The sequence below is a fragment of the Oryzias latipes genome, chromosome 12 (assembly GCF_053564925.1).
Source record: "Oryzias latipes strain Hd-rR chromosome 12, Olatipes_Hd-rR_3.1".
NCBI classification, from domain to species: domain Eukaryota; kingdom Metazoa; phylum Chordata; class Actinopteri; order Beloniformes; family Adrianichthyidae; genus Oryzias; species Oryzias latipes.
In genome coordinates, this window is record NC_136248.1 from 34,441,405 (window position 1) to 34,466,127 (window position 24,723).

Below are 24,723 nucleotides of genomic sequence, written 5' to 3' on the forward strand. Positions count from 1 at the left end.
AATTCCTCACGCGCCACGAAGGGGTTGCGGCGGGTCGCCGTTCGCGGTCCACGCTGCTTCTCGGCAGCGGCTGCTGGAACTGCATCTGGAGGCCAAGCTGGTCTCATGTCCGTCATAGTTCCAACTGATCGGTTTGTGGCCTCGTAACATTCAGCTTGAATGCTCATGGAGACCCGCTCAGGTTGACGGGTCCTCTTTTTTCTTCCTCCTGATGTGCGCGGCCCCCGGCGGCTATCAGACCCTGCCGGGGGGTGGTGTCGTAGCCGCTGGACTTCGCCGCTCCGAGTCTGATCTGCAGGTGATGATCAGGGCCTCTGCCTGATCGAGAACATCCTGCGTGATCCGACGTAGATTTCTGCAAGCCCATCGTGTCGCCACGATGAAGGCTTCCCTCCAATCTCGGGTTAAATCACCGGGGAGATCCTGTAAAAGTTTCTCCAGCCTCTTTTGGTAGTGATCCTGGAGGATCTGCAGTGTGTTCTGTCCCCAGTTTTTTGCGTTGCCCTCAATGAGGTCTAACACATCATCCGTGGGATCAGCGGGTTTAATCAGTGAGGTTAATGAGTCCACTATGCGAGCGATCATCAGAGGTTCTGGTCTGTCCGGCGTGATGGTCACGTTTTGTAAGTGATGCACCATCTTAATTACAGCATGTAATTTGCGGATAAGCTGTCCAAGTCTTTCATCTGCAGGTCGCCGGAGGTCCTGCCTAACATCTGCTGGGGGTCCAAATCTTGTCGCTCGTCTGGTAGGTGAGCCCCGGACCGCTGCTGCATAAGAGCGGGGCTGTGGAAAATAAGGCCGGGACCCGTCGTACATAGGAGGCGCAGGCCAGTTAGGATTTGAAGGTGAAGCCCTACTCCAGCCAAAATTTGGGAACCTTGGCGCCCTCTTCCAGCCGGAGACGGGAAATGCACGGTCCATCCTATGGTCCGGTCGGCCCCGGTAATTAAAGCTGAGCGCACGGGGATTTCTGTAGTGTCTCCTCCCGTAGCGCACCGTGGTCCAAGCACCTCCATCCTCCTCTCCGTCGTAGAAGTGCATGGCAGGTGTTACGGTTTTTCCACCAGGCAAGAATGTAATCAAAAATAGAAAAACTTGCAAACTTTGAAAAAAGAAAAAAAGAAAAAAGCGGGACAACCACTTAAATGAGTGTTTTTATTCACAAAAATGTAAAAAAAATAAATAAATAAACAATACAAAATTAGAATAAAGTGTGCTCGCTATGCGTTTCGGCAAATTCTGCCTTCATCAGGCTCTATGCACACCACAACAGCTACAACTTGGCTGGACAGGCGTAAAAGTGAAGTGAGAGACAAAAGGTGGCTGTTTTATTCACACTGTCTTACCAAGGAGCACGCGTCGGCCTCATGGGCCCTGCGTGTCCTGAGCCATGGGCCCTGTGCGTTCTAAGCCCCTCCCCTGCATGCATACTGCTAACCAGGCAAAAAGACACGTGAAACAAAACCTTTTCCTTCCAACCATGTTATTGCTTTATGTTTAAGATTATTTAAATTTCTAATAACTGATTAAGGGTTGGGATTAGGGTTCAGATTAAACTAAAGGTTAGGGTTAGAAACAGGACCAGGGGTAGGGTTAAAGTAATAATAATAATCATCATAAAACAGTAATAAGAACCATAAGAACAATAGCCATAATAACAGTAACAATGATAACAAAATCTCTCACACTGTTCACCATAAAGAAAAACCCTGGGTCATGAGAAAATGCTCCACCAGTGGGTTATGCACCTATCCATTATGAGCAATATTATATTTATGTTGTCACTTTCTTGTGCTAACAAAAGTTTCGGTTTGTCCCACCAAATGTTAATCCCACAAAGAACAGGAAACATGATTAATACAGTCTTGTGTTTTGGGTCTGTATTTTTTTAAAAAGTTATCTATGGAAATAAAAGTTAAACCGTTTTTGAGGAGGTCACCTTGTTGTTCTGTCAGGGCATCACTTTTCAGTCAAAACCATGATATTGTGGGGCCATAAAGGGCTGTCCCCTTACACACTCTACCCTGAATGGACTTAGTGGGTATTCCACTTTAAAAAATACCTCCAATGTTCCAACATTGCTCTGGCCGTGTCCTCGGTCCAGTGAATTGCATCTTTTTCTGTTGCAAAATGCGAGTCCTCCAGCAGGGGGATGTGTCTCATATTTTTTTTTAATATGCTGATTTAGTAGTTTCATGTTGTTCTGCTCCATTGCAGATAAGTTACCAGAAAAATTAACCAAGGGAACCCAGATGACAGCAGATGGAAATCTGTGTTTAGCCATCTTCAGAGCCCGCTGGAGCTGTTTAACTGCAGTTTCTTTAACCCTTGTGCTGTCTTAGGGGGAAGAAAAACATGGATTAAAAAAAAGGTAAGGAGGGGGGGTCATTTTAAAAACGCATACCCCCCTTTGGTATTGACCCCAGACAGGTACACCCGGTACACCCTCCCGCAATCGAAGAGGGTCGAGTTCCTGAAAAAATTTTTTGTACGTTTCAGGCACCCTCTATATCCCCGACTGGTAGAGGGCGCCAGACCCCCCTTTTCTTTTTTGTCCCCGTCCAGCAGAGGCCGCCATTTCTCCATTTTAGTTATACCCCCCGACCACCAGGGGTCTTGTTTTCCACCGTTCATTTCTATACCCTGCCTCTAGGGGTCACTAATACCCCATTCTCTTTTATTGCCCTCAGCCACCAGGGGCGCAACTTTTTTAGCAACCACCTTCCTCCCGCTGGTTCGTGGGGTTCGATTGACCCCAAGTTTTTTTTTTTTTTTTGTGTGGCCACTGAGGGGATTGGCGCTGGCTCATGGGGTGCGATTGACCCCAAGTTTTTTTTTTTTTCTTTAGCATTCACTCTTCTCTCATGGCCCACCACCTGGGGTCTCGCTTTACCGGTTCCCTTTCACCCGCTGGCTCATGGGGTGCGATTGACCCCAAGTATTTTTTTTTTTTCTGTAGCATTCACTCTTCTCTCATGGCCCACCACCGGGGGTCTCGTTTTTCCGGTTCCCTTTCACCCGCTGGCTCATGGGGTGCGATTGACCCCAAGTATTTTTTTTTTTCTTTAGCATTCACTCTTCTCTCATGGCCCACCACCGGGGGTCTCGTTTTTCCGGTTCCCTTCCACCCGCTGGCTCATGGGGTGCGATTGACCCCAAGTATTTTTTTTTTTCTTTAGCATTCACTCTTCTCTCATGGCCCACCACCGGGGGTCTCGTTTTTCCGGTTCCCTTCCACCCGCTGGCTCATGGGGTGCGATTGACCCCAAGTATTTTTTTTTTCTTTAGCATTCACTTTTCTCTCATGGCCCACCACCGGGGCTCTCGCTTTTCCGGTTCCCTTCCACCCGCTGGCTCATGGGGTGCGATTGACCCCAAGTATTTTTTTTTTCTTTAGCATTCACTTTTCTACATCACCCTTGAGGCTTTTCGAAGTGTACTGTTTGTGTTTACGTTTCTTTTTTTTTTATGTGATCAAGAAAGGTCAAGAGAAACAAATGAACAAACCTAAATGGTTTTCTGCTGTTTTTTTAAAAAAAAAAAATAACCGGAAGCAATTTCGGCTTCCATAGTTTTCTTCTTCCGTTACTAGCTAGTTAGTTCAAACCAATTTGGTCTCCAGAGAAGATGCTCTGGTTGTTTTTGCTGTCCTGCAGTCTGGTTCTGTCCAATTCCGGACAGACAGTCAACGGTGAGTGGCTCGACCCGTTTGACATGCTAAACTACGAGGCGAGGACCAAAACAATGAAGAACTCTGAGGTTGGTCAACGTGGGATGTTCGTCAAATCCAACTTCTTTGAAACAACTTACAGTTGTTTCAAAGAAACAACCACAGTCACAAGCCAGCAACACTGGTGCTGCTGATCTGCAGCAAAGGGAGAAGGTAAACCAGCCTGTGGCCCACTGTAACCCACATGTCATGGATCTACAGAAACAGGTTCGTGTTTGAGCTTTCAAAGAGAAACTGATGGTTCCAACTCTGTACGGGGTCTCACGGACCCCGCGAGACAGCGCGAGGTGCCACTGTTTGGTTCCAAATCGGTACGGGGTCGCTGGGACCGTGCGAGACAGCGCGCGGAGCCTGTGTTTCGTTCCAACTCTGTACGGGGTCTCACGGACCCCGGGAGACAGCGCTCGGAGCCTGTGTTTCGTTCCAATTCTGTTCGGGGTCTCACGGACCGTGCGAGACAGCGCGAGGTGCCACTGTTTGGTTCCAAATCGGTACGGGGTCGCTGGGACCGTGCGAGACAGCGCGCGGAGCCTGTGTTTCGTTCCAACTCTGTACGGGGTCTCACGGACCCCGGGAGACAGCGCTCGGAGCCTGTGTTTCGTTCCAATTCTGTTCGGGGTCTCACGGACCGTGCGAGACATCGCGAGGTGCCACTGTTTGGTTCCAACTCTGTACGGGGTCGCTGGGACCCCGCGAGACAGCGCGCGGAGCCTGTGTTTCGTTCCAATTCTGTACGGGGTCTCACGGACCCCCGACACAGAGTGCGGAGCCTGTGTTTCGTTCCAATTCTATACGGGGTCTCACGGACCCCGCGAGACAGCGCGCGGAGCCACAGTTTGGTTCCAACTCTGTTCGGGGTCTCACGGGCCGTACGAGACAGCGCGAGGTGCCACGGTTTGGGTCCAAATCGAGATGGGGTCGCTGGGACCGTGCGAGACAGCGCGCGGAGCCTGTGTTTCGTTCCAATTCTGTACGGGGTCTCACGGACCCCGGGAGACAGCGCTCGGAGCCTGTGTTTCGTTCCAATTCTGTACGGGGTCTCACGGACTCCGCGAGACAGCGCGCGGAGCCTGTGTTTCGTTCCAATTCTGTACGGGGTCTCACGGACCCCGCGAGACAGCGCGAGGTGCCACTGTTTGGTTACAATTCTGTACGGGGTCTCACGGACCCCGCTAAACAGCGCGCGGAGCCTGTGTTTCGTTCCAATTCTGTTCGGGGTCTCACGGACCGTGCGAGACAGCGCTCGGAGCCACAGTGCGCGGAGCCTGTGTTTCGTTCCAATTCTGTACGGGGTCTCACTGACCCCACGAGACAGCGCGCGGAGCCTGTGTTTCGTTCCAATTCTGTACGGGGTCTCACGGACCCCGCTAGACAGCGCGCGGAGCCTGTGTTTCGTTCCACTTATGTTCGGGGTCTCACGGACCGTGTTAGACAGCGCGCGGAGCCTGTGTTTCGTTCCAATTCTGTACGGGGTCTCACGGACCCCGCGAGACAGCGCTCGGAGCCTGTGTTTCCTTCCAACTCTGTACGGGGTCTCACGGACCCCGGGAGACAGCGCTCGAAGCCTGTGTTTCGTTCCAACTCTGTACGGGGTCTCACGGACCCCGCGAGACAGCGCGCGGAGCCTGTGTTTCGTTCCAACTCTGTACGGGGTCTCACGGACCCCGGGAGACAGCGCTCGGAGCCTGTGTTTCGTTCCAACTCTGTACGGGGTCTCACGGACCCCGCGAGACAGCGCGCGGAGCCTGTGTTTCGTTCCAACTCTGTACGGGGTCTCACGGACCCCGCGAGACAGCGCGCGGAGCCTGTGTTTCGTTCCATATCTGTACGGGGTCTCACGGACCCCGCGAGACAGCGCGAGGTGCCACTGTTTGGTTCCAATTCTGTACGGGGTCTCACGGACCACGCGAGACAGCGCGAGGTGCAACTGTTTGGTTCCAAATCGAGACGGGGTCGCTGGGACCGTGCGAGACAGCGCGAGGTGCCTGTGTTTCGCTCCAATTCTGTACGGGGTCTCACGGACCCCGCGAGACAGCGCGCGGAGCCTGTGTTTCGTTCCAATTCTGTACGGGGTCTCACGGACCCCGGGAGACAGCGCTCGGAGCCTGTGTTTTGTTCCAACTCTGTCCGGGGTCTCACGGACCCCGCGAGACAGCGCGCGGAGCCTGTGTTTCGTTCCAATTCTGTACGGGGTCTCACGGACCCCGCGAGACAGCGCTCGGAGCCACAGTTTGGTTCCAATTCTGTTCGGGGTCTCACGGACCGTGCAAGACAGCGCGCGGAGCCTGTGTTTCCTTCCAATTCTGTACGGGGTCTCACGGACCCCGGGAGACAGCGCTCGGAGCCTGTGTTTCGTTCCAACTCTGTACGGGGTCTCACGGACCCCGCGAGACAGCGCGCGGAGCCTGTGTTTCGTTCCAACTCTCTACGGGGTCTCACGGACCCCGCGAGACAGCGCGAGGTGCCACTGTTTGGTTCCAATTCTGTACGGGGTCTCACGGACCACGCGAGACAGCGCGAGGTGCCACTGTTTGGTTCCAAATCGAGACGGGGTCGCTGGGACCATGCGAGACAGCGCGAGGTGCCTGTGTTTCGCTCCAATTCTGTACGGGGTCTCACGGACCCCGCGAGACAGCGCGCGGAGCCTGTGTTTCGTTCCACTTCTGTTCGAGGTTTAACGGACCGTGCAAACAGCGCGCGGAGCCTGTGTTTCGTTCCAATTCTGTTCGGGGTCTAACGGACCCCGCGAGACAGCGCGCGGACCCACTGTTTGGTTCCAGTCGGCGTTGGGTCTCACGGACCCCGCGAGACAGTGAGCGGAGCTACTGTTTAGTTTTAGTTAGTGTTGGGGTCGAACGGACCTACAAGAGAGCGTGTGGAACTATTTTTTTTTTTAGTATACATTTTTAGCAGATTTTCACTGAGACTCTTTTTGTGAGAGATTAGGGTCCAAAGCTTCCTCTGATGGTCTGAGTCTCAGAACTCAGGTCAGTGTCCCTAAACTTGGGTCGGAGCCTCTTTGTAAGCCCCCTTGTATCTAACGCTACAACTAATTTTGTTTCTTTTGGTATTTGGTAAGAAAATACCATCGACTTCTGCTGACTTTTCCAACACACTCTTGTTTTGTTTTTGTTTTTCTTTTTGAGTAGAGCTGCATGAAGGTTCTTTGGACCGTTTCATTTCCACCCCACTCTGTTGGTGCTACGGCGAGCGGGAGGTCTGGGTCATCAAAGTAACGTCACAGCAGACAGCTCTGGCTGCCATTCCTTGTATATGGTAATCACTTCATTTAACCTGTGTATATGCTGACCAAAATCATGTAACCTTTGTGTGTGGTAATCACTTTATCTAACGTGTATATACTGACCATTATACGATTAAAAATGTACACACCAATGTATTTTTTTTTTTAATTTTTCAATCTTTAAAAACCGAGATTGTGTGATGTATCCAATAATTAGAAAAATATCTCTTCAAATAGTCATGTTGGGACAAAACCCATGAGCAAAAAAGAAAGCGAATATGCAACGTTGAGGTTCCAGTTTGACTTTTATTCGAACAAGGCAAAAAAAAAAAACTGTACAGTAGGCATCAGGGAACAAGCTCTATTGAGTTATCATGGAACTGGCATCTATACAACATGAGCAGTTAGCCATTTTGTTCAACATCCTACATCCTACTCCGTTTTTGGGAGCTCTCCCTGACCCGGACGATGCGCTCCGCTCTGCGAGACCTCTGAGTGGCAACGAGCCTCGGTAAGTCCTGTCTCTGCGGCGATACTCCCCTGACGACTGGGAAGTCGGTCGAAGGACGGCAATCTCCTCCAGATTGATTCGAAGCCCTCGGAGCAGAGCGTCGCCATCGCCGGACGAAGCTGCTTTTCGTTTCCCACGGACGAGACGGACCCTCGACGGGTCGGCGTGTCGACATCGTGGGCTCGGGCCGCCAGAGCAGAGCCGGGCTCCGATTGCTGGAGATCCCCTCGCGTGGGCTTCGGGGCTCCAGCCGTGGCGTCGCCTTCGTGCGCCTCCGAGCCTCGCTTCAGCATCCAAGGGTGGGCCAGTATGTCTTTCAGCATCGGTCTCTCTTCGGGCGTCCTGCTCAAACACCATTTTATCAGGGCCACGCAGTCCTCAGAGAGGTCTTTTTCGAATCTAAGCTCGCCCAGTAGGAGCTCCCTGTCGTTTCCAAATGGTATGTCCCCGTGCACCATGTCGTACAAAAGAATCCCCAACGACCAAACCTCAGATGGAAGAGCTTTGTAGCATCCTTGTGTGAGCCGTTCGGGGGGCCCATATGCCGCAGTCCCGTGGAACATGTCGTACACTTTGTCGGGTTCAAGAAATTCGGCGGAGCCAAAGTCGATGAGTTTCAGCTCGAGCGTCGTCAGGTCCACCAGCAGGTTTTCGTCTTTTACGTCCATGTGCACAACACCGCGGCTGTGACAGTGGAGCAAGGCCTGGATGACCTGACCTAAAAATTCTCTGGCCGTGTCCTCGCGCAGACGCTTACTGATCGTGATGTATTCGTACAGATCTTGCGTGTTCTCTGGCTTCTCCGTGACTATCACCCAATTATACGGGGTCTTGTAAAAGTCCAGCATGCGGATGATCCCAGGAAACGGAGGGTCTTTGGAGACCATTTCCAAAGCGACAGCTTCGAATGGCTTACTGGTCCCATCAACCTCGCAGCATCTCGTACGCGAGAGCGGGATAATCTTCAGGGCCACGGAAATCCCGTCGCTTCGCCTCTTTCCCAGAAACACTTTGCCGAAGCCCCCCTTGCCCAGGCAAAAGCTGGTCTTCCAGTACTTTTCCATGGCAGAAGGATTGATTTTTCTTTTTCTCTCTCTCGAACTGTCGCGCTCTTCACGGAGCAACTTCCCTCCAGTCTTTGTTAAACTCGCGTAAGGTTACTATGACCTCTCTTGGTTTGCACGGAACAAGTTTTAAAGGGCCTGTGATCCAAATCTTCTGGTCTAGTTTCCGTTTCCGGTCCGCCGCACTCCCGTCAGACTTCAGCGAGGCAGAGTCAGACAGAGAGGGAGAAGGAGGACACTGGAAGAAAAAGAGGAAACGTTAGAAGGTGGGGCCTTCATTCTGAAGGAGGAGGAGGCTGATTGTAAGCCCCCCCACACCCGCTGCAGGGAAAGAGGGAGGGGCAAAGAGGACAGTGAGGTCCAACCACAGAGATTAAGACTCAGTGCAGCGTGGCAGATTTCTACCAAGGGCCCGTGCAAAGCCAGTTGTCACGCTGCAAAGAGCAACACAGAGGAGGGCAATCTTTCCTTTGCATACTCCCCTCATTTTCCACTTTGCAGAATCTCACAAGGCTTCGTGTTGCTGAACCTGGATCGCACAGCTTAGAGCTCAGGACCACGTAAGTGAGTTCATACTTTAAATCCTAATTGATCAACGGTTGGCTTTTCTCTTTTTTTTTTTCTTTTACAAAACAGTCGCCCTTTTCGAGCACAGCTTATCGTACCTCGAAGAGTCTAAAGCTGCCTTTGTCCGGGGTGAATGAGGGTCACTGCTCCAGAGGCGTCTCTGTGTAACATTTCCAGCATGTGTCTCCAGTTGTAGTAGAACGCGGGCTTGTAGCTTCCCACGGAACCTTGAAAGTTGACAAGGAACCCTTGGTAGTCTCTCACCGATACCTCAGGCAGGCCCACGTCTGGTGCGAACTTCACGTTGAAGTAGTACACGGGGTCCGTGCGGGGGGTTTCGAGCCGGAGGCCCTGCGAACCGCACATCTGCGCGACCGCGGCGGACTGATTAAACAGCAGGCACAGGACGCAGCAGGAAGGCTGCGGCACGATGTTCGGCTCGCCGTCGCCCGAGCGCTGCACCTTATCTCGTTCCAGAACATATTGCTTGTAAGCCTCTGGGGACATCAGAGTCGTCAAGGGGCCCGTCCGCACGTTGACCAGCATTCCTTTGCAGGAGTTGCGATTAGCGCACCTAGGGAGCCCTCTGTCATTCAGCATCTCCGTGAGCAGGGCCCTGTCGTACGTGTTACGGGCCAGGGCTCGTCCCGGCACCGCGCGCTCCGCGAAAGATGCCATGAGCGGTTTCGGGTTCCTGGCCAGCAGCTCCAACACGGCCAGCACGGGGGTGCAGCGTGGGCACATGGGATTGGGGTCGCCGTTTGCCTCGCACGAGCATCTGCCCGGCCGAGGCTCGCACTCCGGGAAGAGGACGGCGAGGTCGGCAGACGACAGGTGTCTTCTCTCTGCCGCACGCTCCAAGACGCGAGCCTTGATCAGCTCCCTGCCGTCTGAGACTTTGCCTTCGTCCAAACATGGGGCGTCCGAGGGAGGCTCCGCAGCCCGTCGACCCGGATCCGCCGCTTCGCACCAGAGGGAGCGACGCGCGGATGGCTTCCCGCGAGGCACGGGTTTTGAGCACAGCGAGCAGGAGACGCCCTTCTCTCGGACCCCGTCCGAACAGCCCGGGCACATCCAGAGGCAACATGGTTTCTCGACGAGTCCTGCAAAACAGGCGCACGCGGAACAGATGAACCCGCGGAGGGACGGGCAGCTGCTGAAGTGAGGCTCCGTCAGGTACCAGTGTGGGTCATTCACGAAACAGGTCTCGCACACCCTGGCTTCGCAAGGACATCGGAGCTTGACGCCGGCTCTGCTCCTTTGCTTGCTGCCTTTGACCAAGGTCACCAGACACGACAGGCACTTTGCGCACCCCGACCGCTTGTCGACCCTCGCTCTGCCGACCTTGGACGCTCCGCCGACGTAGCTGATCGTGGAAACTCTCCTGTATAGATTCGTAGACTTGAGAGCGGCCTCCACCGAGGCCTTCTGACGCTTTCTTTTACACTCCATCAACAGTTCGACGGGTACCCTCCCTGCAAAGGCGTCGTGAGGGCCCTCTTGAGGAGCCTCCCCCCCTCCTCGCGACATCGTCGACGTAACACCCGTGGCCCCCTCCGCCGTCCGAGGAAGCTCAGTCCACGATGGAAGCGAAGCGGGAGCTGTGCTGCTCCCTGTACAGGGCCTTGGCGCTAGACCCCGTGCCGGTGATCGGCGGCGTGCTGTACGCCCCCGGAACTGAAGGCGTGAGCCTGAGGTCTCTCGGAGAGGGCACGACCAACTGCTCCCACCACAGGTTCAACTTTAGGCATGCAGTGGACGCGTTGCTGCGACATGGCACGAAAGAAGGGCCCTGCACTTGCGCGCAACGGCTTAGCGCGTCCGCGGAACAGCGCTACAGAGGGGGGGACGGCGCAGATGTTCCGAACCCCGAACGCCGCCGACGGGGCGCCACCAAACCGGGCGGGCAGGGCTCCTCCCGCGAAATCGCCAGAGCCCAGTCAGAAGTCCTGTGGGCGTACGAAATGGAGCCGGTGGCAGCGGCGTACAGGTGGCTGATGTGCAACCGGAGCGCGAGATACCCCAAATGCTGCGACTCTGTGTTGGTCTACCAGGTAGACCGTTCCAGGACCCTGCCTCCGGGACTGTACGTGTACAAATCACGCCCATCCCACTTCGGATGCACCGCAGAGAGACCCCTCTGTGTGGTGGACCAGTTTAATTTTCGTGTCCAGAGACGGGGACCGGCTTCGTTGGAGGAAGAGCAGCATTGCTTCGAGAGCGCGCTGCCCAAGGAGATAACCCTGGAGCTCTTCCCGGGCCGCGACAACTTCAGCGCCCTGTACGTGATAGGGCGCGCCATCACGGCACCCACGCCCGAATACGGAAACAGGCTTTTCGGAGAAGCCCTGGCGCTCGACCTGGTGTCTCCGGAGTCATGCGAGAAAGCCGTCGCCTGCAAGCACCACCTGATCGGCATGAGAACGGAGCAAGCCTGCGTGATAGACCTCCGCTGGAACTCATTCGACGTGATGAGCGCTTGCATGAAGGCGGTTCCGAAGATCAGGGGAATGCAGGCGGTGGTCTGGTCCAACCACGTGCCCGACCCTGTGAAGATCGAGTCCGATGTGCTGGCCTGGCTCTTCGGGTACGTCACCGTGCTGCCCGCGGCCGTCCGCAGCGTAGACTACAAAAACGAGACTCTCGGCGTGCGCTACATCATCATAGACGTGGATGGTTTTTCGGGGACTCTGCCCGAGCCACCCGAGGGTGAAGCCTCCTGCTTCGCGCACACGTACTTCGAGGGAGATGTCGGGCTCGCCGCGGCGGCCATCGGTGAGCTCCCAGAGGCCTCGAGCAGGATGGGCTCCCCGCGGGCAGGATCTCCCGCTTTCTGGTACGAGCTGCCGGCATCCCTGGGCACCCTGAAGCCCACGCCTTTCAGCAGCGGCTCCAGGTCTCGCCGTGTGTGTGAGCCGCAAGGCTTTCGGGACCAGTTCAGGACCTGGGCTCTCGGGAAGACGGACGGGGCTTGCTGCCTCGCCATAGCCGTGCAACACACCCTGTACTACCACGCGAGAGACAGAGAGTACAGACTGATGGTAACGCACACAGTGTTGGACGGCGACACCTCGCTGAACATTTACAAACTGTGACGCCGAGTCAAGATGACAGGGGGGCGCTCGTGATGCTTACATGGCGGGCGTCACGTGAGGGATATTAACAGACTTTTCAGACTTTTCTTCGAAGCGCGAAGCGATCCAGTGAAAAGGACGAGGCAAAGTTATAAAAACGCAGTGAAAAAAAAAAAAACTAACCGCGTCTGTGACAAATCATAATCATTATCATCATCATCATCATCATCTGAGTCCTTTCCTCTGTCTCTCACCCCTGCCCAACCATTCCTCTGTGTTATGTTTTTTTTGTCAGTTGCGCAGCTGAGCCCATGGATCCAAAGGACGGCGTCTCCAAGTGGCTGGTGGCAGCCGCAGCACTGCACGCAGGTGCTCTGGAACTCCACGTCGACCGAGACTGCTTCGACTGCGTCGAAGAGGCCATCTGTTACCTCTGCAATCGGGCTACGTGGGAGATTCCACCGGGGGAGCGGGACCGCCTCGCAGCAGAGCGCAGAGATTACTTCTACCACCCGCAAGACCTAAGGGGCTCGATCGGACTAAGTTCGTTTTTCGTCTCAGGCCAGTGCAAATATTGTCAGCTGTGCAGAGGGGTGAAAATACGTTTCGAACCATCGTTGTGTCGCCACGTGCTGGAGGTGGAAGATCGCTGCGATAACCGCGCACCGCAAGAAGTGGGGCTGAACCTGCGGCGGTTGGAACACTTGGCCACCCTCCACACTCCGTACTTCGTAATGCTCTTCGTCAGCCTGGCCAAAAGGAGGCGCTACACGTTTTACAGATCCCCCGGCGAGTTGAGGGACGTCGCCAGGCACCTACTTCTAGCGCTAGGTCCCGACGCATCCCGGCGCTCGCCTCACGACCCAGAAGAGGAGCTTCACCTTCATGCCAGCATCCTCAAGCTCTGGTGGAGATATCAGGACAAGCAGAGCACCAGGCTAGGCGTTTCGATTCCCTACTACTTCAACCTGGGCTCGGAGCTGGAGAGCTGGTCGTGGACCCCGTCGACCGACCGCTTCGAGCTGAGGATGCCCGAACCCCTCTACGGCTTCGTGAGGAACCATTGCCTGTTTCACGAGCTGAGGGCCGCGCCCGGACCCGAAATGACGAGCCAAAGGACACAGAGTAAGCCGCTGGTGAGGGTGCGCGAGGTGCGCACCTCGCTCCACGGGGACGTCTCCGTCGTCCTGAGTGTGTTGGTTTCCAACAAACACCTGGAGCAAACCTTGCACGAAGCCGCGAGGGCTTACGAGAACCAATGCAGAGCGAGGCGGAGGGTCAGGCTGAAAGACGAAGGACAGGTCTTTTCACCGGGGGTCGGGCAGCACTACCCTCAGCTCGATTGCATCGCGCTGGAGCAAGCGGGAGGAGCGCCGTCGACTGTCATGCACGTGGTGACAACGTCGGGGGCCGGGTGGCTGCCGCTCCACAGCTGGCTGAGGGAGACCCGAGGAAAGCAGGTCCGCGACGTCGTGGTCCGCAGAGCGCTGGTCTGCGTGTTGGACTCCCTGAGAGACCTCCGCTCCACCGATCGCCATCCTTGCAGAGTTCTGTACCAGAACGCAAAGGATGACGACTCTCACAGCCGCACCTCCAAGCTCTCATGCGCCTTCGTCATCCACCGACACACAGGGGAGACAATGTCGCTGCTCCCCTTAGTTTCCATGCCCGGGCTTTACAGGGCCTCTGCGCTGACCGACGACGAAGACAGTTTTCGTGCCGCGTGCTCCAACTTGGCGCTGAGCGTGGTGCGCGCCGGAGCGCTCCCGGACGATGGCTCGACAACGGAGGCCGCCATCTCTGAGTTTTGCAGGACGGGCATGGCGGACGCTCACCTCTGGTCCACGGTGCTGGATTGCCTCGGGAGACCGCCGCGGTCCGAAGAGACGGGGCGCTGGCCGCGGGCCACGTGGCTGGGGCCCGGGTCCAGGGATCGCAGCTCTTTGAGAGAGCGGTTCGACTGGTTGACGCGGTGCGACGGGGCCGCAACGGCGCCCGGGCTCGCCTGCATGATAGAGGTCCTGAAGGAGGACGAGTTGTCCTCGCTGGGGCCAGCGAGGAGGACACTGGAGCGCTGTAAGACCCTGGCGGAAATTCTATCTTGCCAGGCTTCGGGACGCGCCCGTGCCACCAGTCCAGCCCGAACCAAGACCGGCAGGAGGAAGCGCAAGAGTAACACGCTGAGCAATCCGCACGTCACAAAAAGCATGACGATGGATCCCTGTCAGCCGCTTTTTCCAGAGGCATCCCAGTCCGCGAGCCAGCGGACGCTGGAAGAATGCTGCGGCCTGGAGCACATTATGAAGATGAGCAGCGATCTGACAAGGGAACTGGCTCTCTCTCGCGGGTCGTCGAGCGAACCTTCGAGCAAGCCGCGGACCGTGACCTACCTAGACGCGGACGTGAACCCCCTGAACGAGGACCTCTTCTCTGCGGAATGGGAGAGATTGGATCGCCGCGCACCCAGAGGCTGCCACAGTTCGCCCAGTGCCAAGGTCGAAAAGCGGGACGCCCTCGCCGAGCTGCAGGACTTCGGACTTTGCGACGAGGACGAGGCGAGCTCCCTTCGCTCGACCGGCTCCCTCCACACGGCAGGCTCCCTCCACACGGCAGGCTCCCTGGACTGCATTGTGACAGACAACACTACGAATCTCTTCTTCGCCAGAACTGACATCGACAATTTCCAGAGCAGCGACATGGTGTACAGAGTCTTACAAGAGTCCTTTTACCCCGAGCAGAGCACGAGTGCGGACACGACTCTAACCCTTCTTCGCCTAAAATCGGAGGACCCCTTGCCAGAGACGACCCGGTGCGACGGAGAAGAGGCGCTCGTCGCTTCGGGAGGACTCAACCCCTCGGGAAGCGCAGATAGGCAGTCGCTTCAGGGCCCCATCCGAATGGAGGACAGTCGCGGCGAGGAGGACAGTCTCAGCTCGGCCAAACGCGAGCGGGTGCAGAAGGCTAATTGCATGAGATGGAGGTCCAGAGGGCTCTCGCGGCGGGAGAGGCAACTGTCAGACTGCGCCCGCTTTCACCCCGTCACTTACCTGGTTTCGAGGGACATAACCGATTTGATCAGCAACCTCACCGTGAAACGTCACTCAGAGGAGGACTGCGTCAGCAGGCCGTGCCACGGACTCAACAAGCCGGAGCGATGGGATGCGTGGGGCCCGGGCGCAAAGGACAAGCAAATGCAGCGGGGGCCAGCTGTATTGGACCTGGTACACGGATCAATCATTTGCCAAAGGTTTCTGTGGAGGATGGGCAGAGAGTACTCGCACAGGGACGGGGATATGACGAGACGGGGGCACGCCCGGTGCACGAAGCTCTCATGGCCCACAGGGTTTGCCTACGTGCCGGCGGTGGAGCGCACCGTGCTCAACTGCGAGCTCTCGGAGCAGTGGTACTTCACCGTGGACCTCTCCGCTCCGCCGGACCGGGGTTTCAGGCTCACGGAGATTCTCGTGGACAGTTTGCCGAGCTTGTGCAAGGAGGACACGCCACATCTCCTTCGAGTGCTCGGGAAAAAGACCAACTACCTGGGTGCCGTGTGCACCGTCCAGGACGTCCAGGGCTTGATCATACACAGGATTCACATGGCCTACGAGTCTCTGGTGAATCTGCTGGACATGCACACGCGCCTGCAAGTCCACTCCTTTGCTGCACGCACCTTCGCCCTACACTGCGTGACCAAAGACACGGAGGAAATGGCGCTTGGGGTGTTTGTGGGCGAGAGCCCCGGGTCTGTGAACCTCGGGTGCTCTAAGGGGTCGCTCGTGTCGTGGTTCTACGACGACAAGGTACTGCTGGCCTACCACGTGCTACAGTGCCTCCTCAGAGTTCAGATCCTTTCCCTGAGGGTTCTCGGCTTCACCATGAAGCGCATACAGCCGGCTCGCATTTGGAGGGTTAAGACGGGATTTAGGGTCGACCTGCTGGCGTGCCTTGTCGACACGCTGTACGTCTGGGACGGGAACGGGCCCGCATGGGGCGCCTTGGAAGGTCTGGCCGCCGTGTGGGAAACCCTCTCCCAGCTAAACCTGCGACAATACGTGCCCGACGCGGCAGCTGACAAGCTGAAGCGGGCGTACATCGCCGTTTTCGGAGCGTGCCCGCACTCCGCCTACGGCTCTCCGATGTGCTCAAAGGGCGGCCGCAGTAAGGAGCGCAGCTGCGTGTCGTGGCTCCAGGCCGGGGATATGAGAAACTACTTCAGAGAGTGGACTTTGCCCGAGGACGAGGAGCTCATCCACCAAGTGTACGGGCTGTGCGGCTTTTCCGAAAGAGCCACGGGACCGCGAAGCCCGCTGGAGGACGTGCTGGGTAGAGACGGACGATACGAAATGCTTTCTCTGCCCACGGAACAAGGCTTCGAGGTGCAACCCTACGGCCCGTTTGTCGTACGGATACAAAATCAAGTCATCAAGTGGAATCGGGTGATTGTGGTCGAGCCCGCTGTCGCCGGGCCCGTGACCCTCGCTCAGCTCAACCCGTTGGAGAGGTACGACCTGGTCACCAGAGCGCTCGCCGCCGCCTTTGCCAATCAGAACGAAGAACTCGACGGGGAAGGAGTGGCTGGAGACGGGTGGACCTCGAGAGGGTCTGAGCACACGCACGGTGACGGGGCGGGGGAAAGCTCTCTAGGGCTCCCTCAGCGGGAAGAGGACACTCAAAGCAGCATGTACTATTAGGTTTCATCCACTTCAATTTGCTTCAATTTGTAGCGCACGCACCGTCTCTCACTCGGCAACGGGGCAGTGTACCGAATGTTCCTTCTGACTGTGTAGTGACCCGTGTCGCTTCTACCGAGAGCAGTCGCCATGTACCATTTTTGCAGTTTACTTTATCTCGCATGAAGCAAAGAAACTCACCCTCTGACTGCATTGCGGTTGTGTTCATGTACTTGTGTTCATGTACAGTATTTCCAGTGTATTCCTTTTTCACAAAATAAAGAATTCAGTCGTGCACCACAGAATTTGGTATGTCTTTGATTTTTATTTCCATCACCTCATCGAAACAACAAGGAAAAATAAAAAAAAAAACATCTGACAGAAAACAGCATAGCTCAGCATCGTAACACTTTGGGTTTCAAGGGCTCGTAATGGTTTCGGGTCCACACGATGTGAGCGCAAGCCCTATCGTAGATCGGGTACGACGTCTCCGTGAGGAGTCCCAAGCGTTTGCCGTGAGCTTCTAGCATGTATTTTACCTCCTGTACACTGAGCCACCTCTTCTCCTCAGACAAGAGTCGCTTCAGCTCAGAGACGTTTTTGGGTCCGTTGACTGTCAGGTACGTCTCTCTGACGTCTGCCCTTTCCGCGTTGAGAAACACAAACTCGGCCGTCATCGTCACCAGGGACGCGCGGGTTTCCCCTCTGGCCGTGTCATTGAACAGGAGCTGGGCTACGCTGTGGAATCCGCAGTAACCGTCCGAAGGAACCTCGATCACATCGAGGTCGTGTAGCCTCGCGTAGGCGCGGAGCGAGCCCGCTCTGTGATTCGGTCCACTCTCGAACAGAAGTTCGATTGGAGTCGTGTGCGGCGGCAGGCCCCTCAGCTGCCACGATGATCCGTCGCATTCCAGAAAGCCCTGCACCCACGAGTTCCCGTGATGGCTGTTGCAAATGTGAAAGAAGGTCCCCTGCGAGCAGACCGTGACGTTGCGCCCGAACAAACCTGCCGCTATGGAGACGACGGGCAGAAACTGTTCCGGCGCTGCGTACAAGTCGCCGCACAGGGCCTTTATGTCTTTGCAGGGCCCTAGGCCTGAGGTAGAATTTCTATCGATGATTTTCGAGGCCAAGTGTACAACAACCGCGAGGGCTTCCACCGTCAGGGCAGCCGAGTCCGACTCTCGGCGTCCGTACGCGCCGACGAACATCAGCCAGAGCGCTTCCGCCAGGGTTTTGCACGGGCGCGACGCCGAGCTGCATACGGCAGGTTCTGAGCTCGGCACGGCGTCCCTGCGCGTCTTGGCGAAAGTCGTATTCCACACGTTCGTCAGGCAAGGCTTTCTCAGACTCGGAACCGAGCTCACCCCAACAAAGCCCGGCCATTCGTTCGCGTCCGCGGTTTCGCTGGGAAAAACCTTTTGGTGCGCAAAGCCGAGACTATCTGGAGAGTCCACCACCAGCAGCGTTTCCAGCGTCGACCGAGGGCAGTCACGCTGCGCGAGTGCCGCGCTCGGAACGTCTTGATCTCCGGAGGAGACCGGGGGGTCTCGAGGGGCGCTCTCAGAGCAGGTCGCTGCTCGTTCCGTCCCGTCTGCAGTGCCTGGATGGCGAGCGGTCGAATCGACGTACTGGTTCCCTGGTTCCACCTCGTTTTCCCAGCAATCTGGGTCGCTCTGAACAGACATGCTCTCCAGGTCGCGCGTCGCGCAACTGAGGATAGAACCCCAGTCGTCGTCGCTCTCGCTCAGAGACAGGAGGCAGCCGTGCCAGGGGTCTGAGGCTCGAGCGTCGAGGCTCGCTGGAGGAGCCGCGACGGGCCGCTCGTCGCCGCGATCTAAGGCGCCTCTCAGACTGCTGCGAATCCCGTGGGCAATGTCGCCCAGGTAGGCGTAAGGCGGGTCGTCCGGAGACGACTCCGCGTTGCCTAGGCGGGCAGCGAACCACGAGTCGCGTGCCTCGATCGCGCTCTTCACCGTACAGGGAACGACGTTTAGGGCCATGAAGAAAGGCAGCTGAGCCGTGAGCTCGGGCACGTACAGCTGTGCCGCGCGCAGCACGGTTCGAGCATCGAGCAATCCCTCAAACACGATCAGCATGGCTCTCACGATGCTGCGGTCGTTGTACCCGCGGACAGAGTAGCGGCAAGACGGGTCTGGGCCGACGTCGTCCTCTCCCCAGTCTCCTGTCGTGGCGCGTCGGTCGATCTTCAGTTCCATGGCCGCACGCAAGTGCCTGTCTGCGTCCGTTCCTCCCGGGTTGCGAGCCAGAACCTCGAGAGCGCTGGGACGAGAGTGCAGAGCGTTACCGTACACCAGCACGTACCACGCCGCAAAGTACAACAGACCCGCCACGGTGACTCTCACCGCGGACCGGCCGTCCGCCTCTACTCCTCGCCGGCCCCGCTCTACTCCTCCAAGGTGACGAGGCGCAGAGAGTCTCAACCCGCTGGCCGCGAACGATAGCGCCAGGGTGGAATTCACAAGCGAGTCGGGTAAGCTTTCCCCTTCGGCCGCGAAGCACGGCAAAACGCCTCTCGCCAAAGCCTCTTGCATCGCCTCCTTTTCGCTCTCACTCGTCAACCCTGCGCGCGTCAAGAGGTCCAGGGGGCCCTCGAAATAACGTTCGTAATGCTCGCGCTCCACAGCGACCCACCCTCCAGAGGCGGTGGGCAGAGGCGAGTCTGGTCGCACGAGGTCCTTCACCCGTCGCCATCCTCGCGCCAACGTTTCTAGCGCGTAAGCGGGACTCGGAGACGCGGGCAGAGCCAGGGCCTTGAACAGCTTGTGGCAGGACCTTGTGGGGTTGACAAACACAGGCCAGAACAAGCTGGCGTCAGCCCTGAGCGAGCTGGGTCGAGGCACTTTTAGGCTCAGACGGTCGAGAGCGCACGGCGACACTTTGGGAAAGTGAAGCGCTATGGCGGCCGCTATCGCTTCGGGATCCTGAGCCCGGGCCTCGGTGTGACTGGGGATCTCCGCCAGGGCGACCGGGGTCCAGGAACCCGAGCGACGGAATGTCCTCGGCGCAGGGAGCTCGTACAGCACTTCTCCGGCGGGGGGGACCCGCATGTCCCGCTCCTCGAGGCGATCCCTCGGGTCGAGCCCAGGAGAGACGAAGCCAGTGTTCAGCGCTGCCGTCTCAAACAGTCTGGGGTCCGGCGACACGCTCGTCGTCAGGATGCCTTCTCCCCGGGCGTCCTGATCGTCGAGGAGCATGGGGAGATGATCGTTTGCGTACAGCACCACGATCTTTTCCAAATCCAGCGAGCCGTTTCGCTCGTAGGTTTGAAACGCGACGCAGTGCGCGGCCACCGAAAAAGCCCAAGCGTACATCGCAGCAGCCCCTCCGTGCTGGCGCGTCTTGCAGGCCGGCAAATCCTCTTCTCCTTCCCCGTTCCCTCCTTCTTCTCCTCGTCTGGGGATTTCTCCTTCTCCTCCACCCCCATCTTCTGATTCTGCAAAGTTTTCCGATACGCAGCAGGCGCCTGAAAGGTCCGTCGCAGGGAACGCGGCTTGCTTCTCGAGCGGAAGGAGGGAATGAACGACCCAGCAAAGTTGAATCACGGCCTCGTTGCGGACCAGCCAGTCGCGTTCCCGAGAAGCCTCGACCGCAGCGCACTCCATGAGAAATGCGCAATGGGTAAAAATCACCCGACGGCACTCGGAGCACGACAGCTCCAGCATGGAGCTTTCGCAGCGCCGCACCGCCTGCACAGCGGACCAAGGGGTGTATCCGCAGAGCCTCATCTCCCTCACAATGGCCCGAGCCACGACGCCAAGGTCCTTCGCCTCCCCCGGCTTGCAACAAGGACAAGTCGGGTGGCCCACGAACCTCATCTCACTGTCTGGCGAGCGCGGGACCTCGCGAGCGTCGTAGAACTCCTGAGCCCAGCCCGGTTTCAGTTCGTTGCAGGTGCCACAGTTCCGTTTGCGCATAACGAGCCAGTCAGATCTCAAGATCTTGTGAAGAACCGGCGCGAAAGCCACATCGACGAAAAAGGGCCCGAACATCTCGATCCCGACGGTTGCGTGTTCACCCCGCCTGAGCCACTTGCTGGCGAGGTGCAGCAGGCCATCGTCATTTTTCTGCTCGAGCACAAATCGTTTCAGGTCGGGCAGGTGAGAGCAGACGTGAGCTGCGCTTCGCAACCGGCCGAGTGCCGCCGCACACTGGTCCACCTCTGACAGCCAGGTTCCGTATTCCGCCGCGTCTCTCAGGTGGACGCTGCCACGGATCGAGGCGAGGCAGTTCCGCACCGTGTAGTAATGCGCGGTCTCGTCCCCGTCCTCCGGGTCGATGCCGCGACCGTACCTTGTCTCGTGCGACAGCACGTAGGGGACCATTCGGCCGGACGAAGCCTCCTCGAAGGTGACCGGCCTGACCGAAATGGATGCCGAGACCCCATCAGATTCCTGGTGCATTGGCTTGTACACCAGGGCCCTGCGCAGGGAGCGCGCGGAGGAGCAATGCGGACAGGGGTCATTCAGGCCGTCAGGTTCAGCGTCGACACCGCCGACCGTCAAGTAATCGCAGTCGACGTCCATGGTAAGGGGGGTGGTCGAGTTGGGCCCGCTGCCGGCCGCGTTAAGTATCTTACCGTGTCCCGTCCCACCCCCATAGGCACACCTTCAGAACGCGAAGAAGGAGCCGGCGGCCTCAAGCCGGCGCCTCGATGCTTGGGCCTCCGTGAGCTCACCGCGTGCCTTGCTCAGGCTGAGCTCCAGAGAGCCTTCGTTCCTCACGACCTTTCTCAACTGAGAGATCAGTAGGGATCTCTCGTAAAGCAGGCTCTTGACGGAGATGTCGCCGATTCCGATTAGGCTCTCGAGAACCGCCAGGTCGCTCCTGATGTCAAAGTAGGCGTCGTTCAAGTGAAAATCCCAGCTCCACATGCCGGAGCCTGCCTCATCGAGAAGATCGCGCACGTCTTCCACGTGCCCTACGAGGACCCTGTCCCGACCTTCTGAGCTTCGAGGTCTGGCTCGGGAAAGTTCGACGTCCAGCATCCTGAGCGTCCGGGCGCAATCGTCCCCGACGCGCCTGGGCACCAGCAAAGACGCCTTGACAAGCAAGCGACCCACGTACGCTCTTGCCTCGCTCCACGGCTCGCCGTGGCTCACCCCGGGTCTGTCCCGCACGATTTCCACAAATTCCAGTGGCGTAACATCCCTGGAAATCTTTGCGCACATCCCCCTCCACACCTCCATGTATCTCACGTACAGGTCGGTGTAGCGCTCCAGGATCATCCGCAGCGCCTCGCCGTCCGTGTAGCAGGAGTTCAGCGCTTCGCACACGGTCGCCGCCGCCGACGCAGACTCTCGACAGGACTCTCCCTGCCCGGACTCCCCACGCGTGCGATCGTGAGTCCTCCTCGCGGAAAGGCGGACCATTTCTCGGACCAGGTTGTTACGGCCCAGAGCAGCTTGAACCATGAAGTGCAGGCGTTCGTCGCCCGTGTCGACCCTCAGCTCGGGATACCTCTCCAGCACGGTTCTAAAGCCCAACATGAGCTCGGACACCGTTTTCGTGTAGCAGCCCAAGGTCCGTCTGTAGCTCTCGGCAGCGGACTTGCAGTGGGCGTCGTAGGCTTCGCACTTGAGGCACCGGGCAGGCCCTTGTGGTGGATCTCCCGGACCGAGGCCTCCGTCGCTCAGAGAGTCTTCGCGCCGGCGTCTTTCCCGTCTCACGGGTACCCAGGAAATGCTGTACTCGCGTTTGTCCGCGGGTTCGCCCTCAGGTTCGCCTTCGCTGCCTTGAGAGTGCACAGACATGCTCTCTTCGCTTTCGCTGCGCCTCAGGTTCACTAAGGACCTCTCGGATGGAGAGTCCAGATCGAGCGACTCGCCTTCTGTGTACATTTCTACGTCGTCTTGTGGGAACCTTCCGGCTCTGCGCTCGCCGCGCTCCCCTCCGCTCGTCTCACGCTCCCTGCGTTCCACGCTCTCCCTCCGAGCCCTTTCCTCATACCTCCGAAACGCAGACTCCACAGCCTGGACCAGCGTTGCCTGCTGCGATCCGCTGGCATGTCCGGCGGCCCGGCTCCACGCGGAGCAGAAAGTCGCGGTCATGTCCATGGGGTAGAAGCCTTCGGGAGCAGCTCCCTCGAAGCCCGTTTGCCTCCGAAACGTTTGGGAGGGGGCCGTTCGGGGCCAATCGTCCGCATGTGTGATAAGTACATCTGCTACATCTACGCGTGCCTCTGCGCCGGCAAAGCGGAACTCTCGGACGACGAGCTGGCCTACCTGTTCGGGACACGGGGTCGAAACCTGCGAGCCCGCCTTCATCCGCAGTGGCTCGAAGGCTACCGTTTGAGGTGCCGCCACGCATACGAGCAGGAACGTCGGCGGCGCCTGCGCCAGAGCCCCCTGAGCTCCTCGTCGACGCTTTATGCGACGCGGCTGGGTGACGGTGCACTGATCACCGCCGACGAGGATGGAAGACTGCTGAGCATCCAGCGATTCGCGGAGCCCCGTCCTCCCAGGAGGCTGCGGCCCGCAGACAGCGCATTCGCCGTGTTCAGGGAGACTCCTGATGTCAAAGTAGGCGTCGTTCAAGTGAAAATCCCAGCTCCACATGCCGGAGCCTGCCTCGTCGAGAAGATCGCGCACGTCTTCCACGTGCCCTACGAGGACCCTGTCCCGACCTTCTGAGCTTCGAGGTCTGGCTCGGGAAAGTTCGACGTCCAGCATCCTGAGCGTCCGGGCGCAATCGTCCCCGACGCGCCTGGGCACCAGCAAAGACGCCTTGACAAGCAAGCGACCCACGTACGCTCTTGCCTCGCTCCACGGCTCGCCGTGGCTCACCCCGGGTCTGTCCCGCACGATTTCCACAAATTCCAGTGGCGTAACATCCCTGGAAATCTTTGCGCACATCCCCCTCCACACCTCCATGTATCTCACGTACAGGTCGGTGTAGCGCTCCAGGATCATCCGCAGCGCCTCGCCGTCCGTGTAGCAGGAGTTCAGCGCTTCGCACACGGTCGCCGCCGCCGACGCAGACTCTCGACAGGACTCTCCCTGCCCGGACTCCCCACGCGTGCGATCGTGAGTCCTCCTCGCGGAAAGGCGGACCATTTCTCGGACCAGGTTGTTACGGCCCAGAGCAGCTTGAACCATGAAGTGCAGGCGTTCGTCGCCCGTGTCGACCCTCAGCTCGGGATACCTCTCCAGCACGGTTCTAAAGCCCAACATGAGCTCGGACACCGTTTTCGTGTAGCAGCCCAAGGTCCGTCTGTAGCTCTCGGCAGCGGACTTGCAGTGGGCGTCGTAGGCTTCGCACTTGAGGCACCGGGCAGGCCCTTGTGGTGGATCTCCCGGACCGAGGCCTCCGTCGCTCAGAGAGTCTTCGCGCCGGCGTCTTTCCCGTCTCACGGGTACCCAGGAAATGCTGTACTCGCGTTTGTCCGCGGGTTCGCCCTCAGGTTCGCCTTCGCTGCCTTGAGAGTGCACAGACATGCTCTCTTCGCTTTCGCTGCGCCTCAGGTTCACTAAGGACCTCTCGGATGGAGAGTCCAGATCGAGCGACTCGCCTTCTGTGTACATTTCTACGTCGTCTTGTGGGAACCTTCCGGCTCTGCGCTCGCCGCGCTCCCCTCCGCTCGTCTCACGCTCCCTGCGTTCCACGCTCTCCCTCCGAGCCCTTTCCTCATACCTCCGAAACGCAGACTCCACAGCCTGGACCAGCGTTGCCTGCTGCGATCCGCTGGCATGTCCGGCGGCCCGGCTCCACGCGGAGCAGAAAGTCGCGGTCATGTCCATGGGGTAGAAGCCTTCGGGAGCAGCTCCCTCGAAGCCCGTTTGCCTCCGAAACGTTTGGGAGGGGGCCGTTCGGGGCCAATCGTCCGCATGTGTGATAAGT

General features: G+C 57.9%; 1 protein-coding gene across 1 annotated transcript; it reads left to right on the forward strand.

Annotated features, from left to right (window-relative positions):
• Positions 1 to 2,177: 2,177 nt before the first annotated feature.
• Positions 2,178 to 17,168, forward strand: LOC144996402 (uncharacterized). The gene is made up of 4 exons (XM_078955859.1): positions 2,178 to 2,374; positions 3,660 to 3,940; positions 6,883 to 7,009; positions 12,489 to 17,168. The coding sequence occupies exon 4, from the start codon at positions 12,505 to 12,507 to the stop codon at positions 16,882 to 16,884; it is 4,380 nt and encodes a 1,459-aa protein (XP_078811985.1). The 5' UTR covers positions 2,178 to 2,374; positions 3,660 to 3,940; positions 6,883 to 7,009; positions 12,489 to 12,504; the 3' UTR covers positions 16,885 to 17,168.
• The last annotated feature ends 7,555 nt before the right edge of the window (positions 17,169 to 24,723 follow it).

Coding starts and splice junctions, on each gene's coding strand:
- LOC144996402 (XM_078955859.1), top strand. CDS start 12,505: ATGGATCCAAAGGACGGCGTCTCCAAGTGGCTGGTGGCAGCCGCAGCA.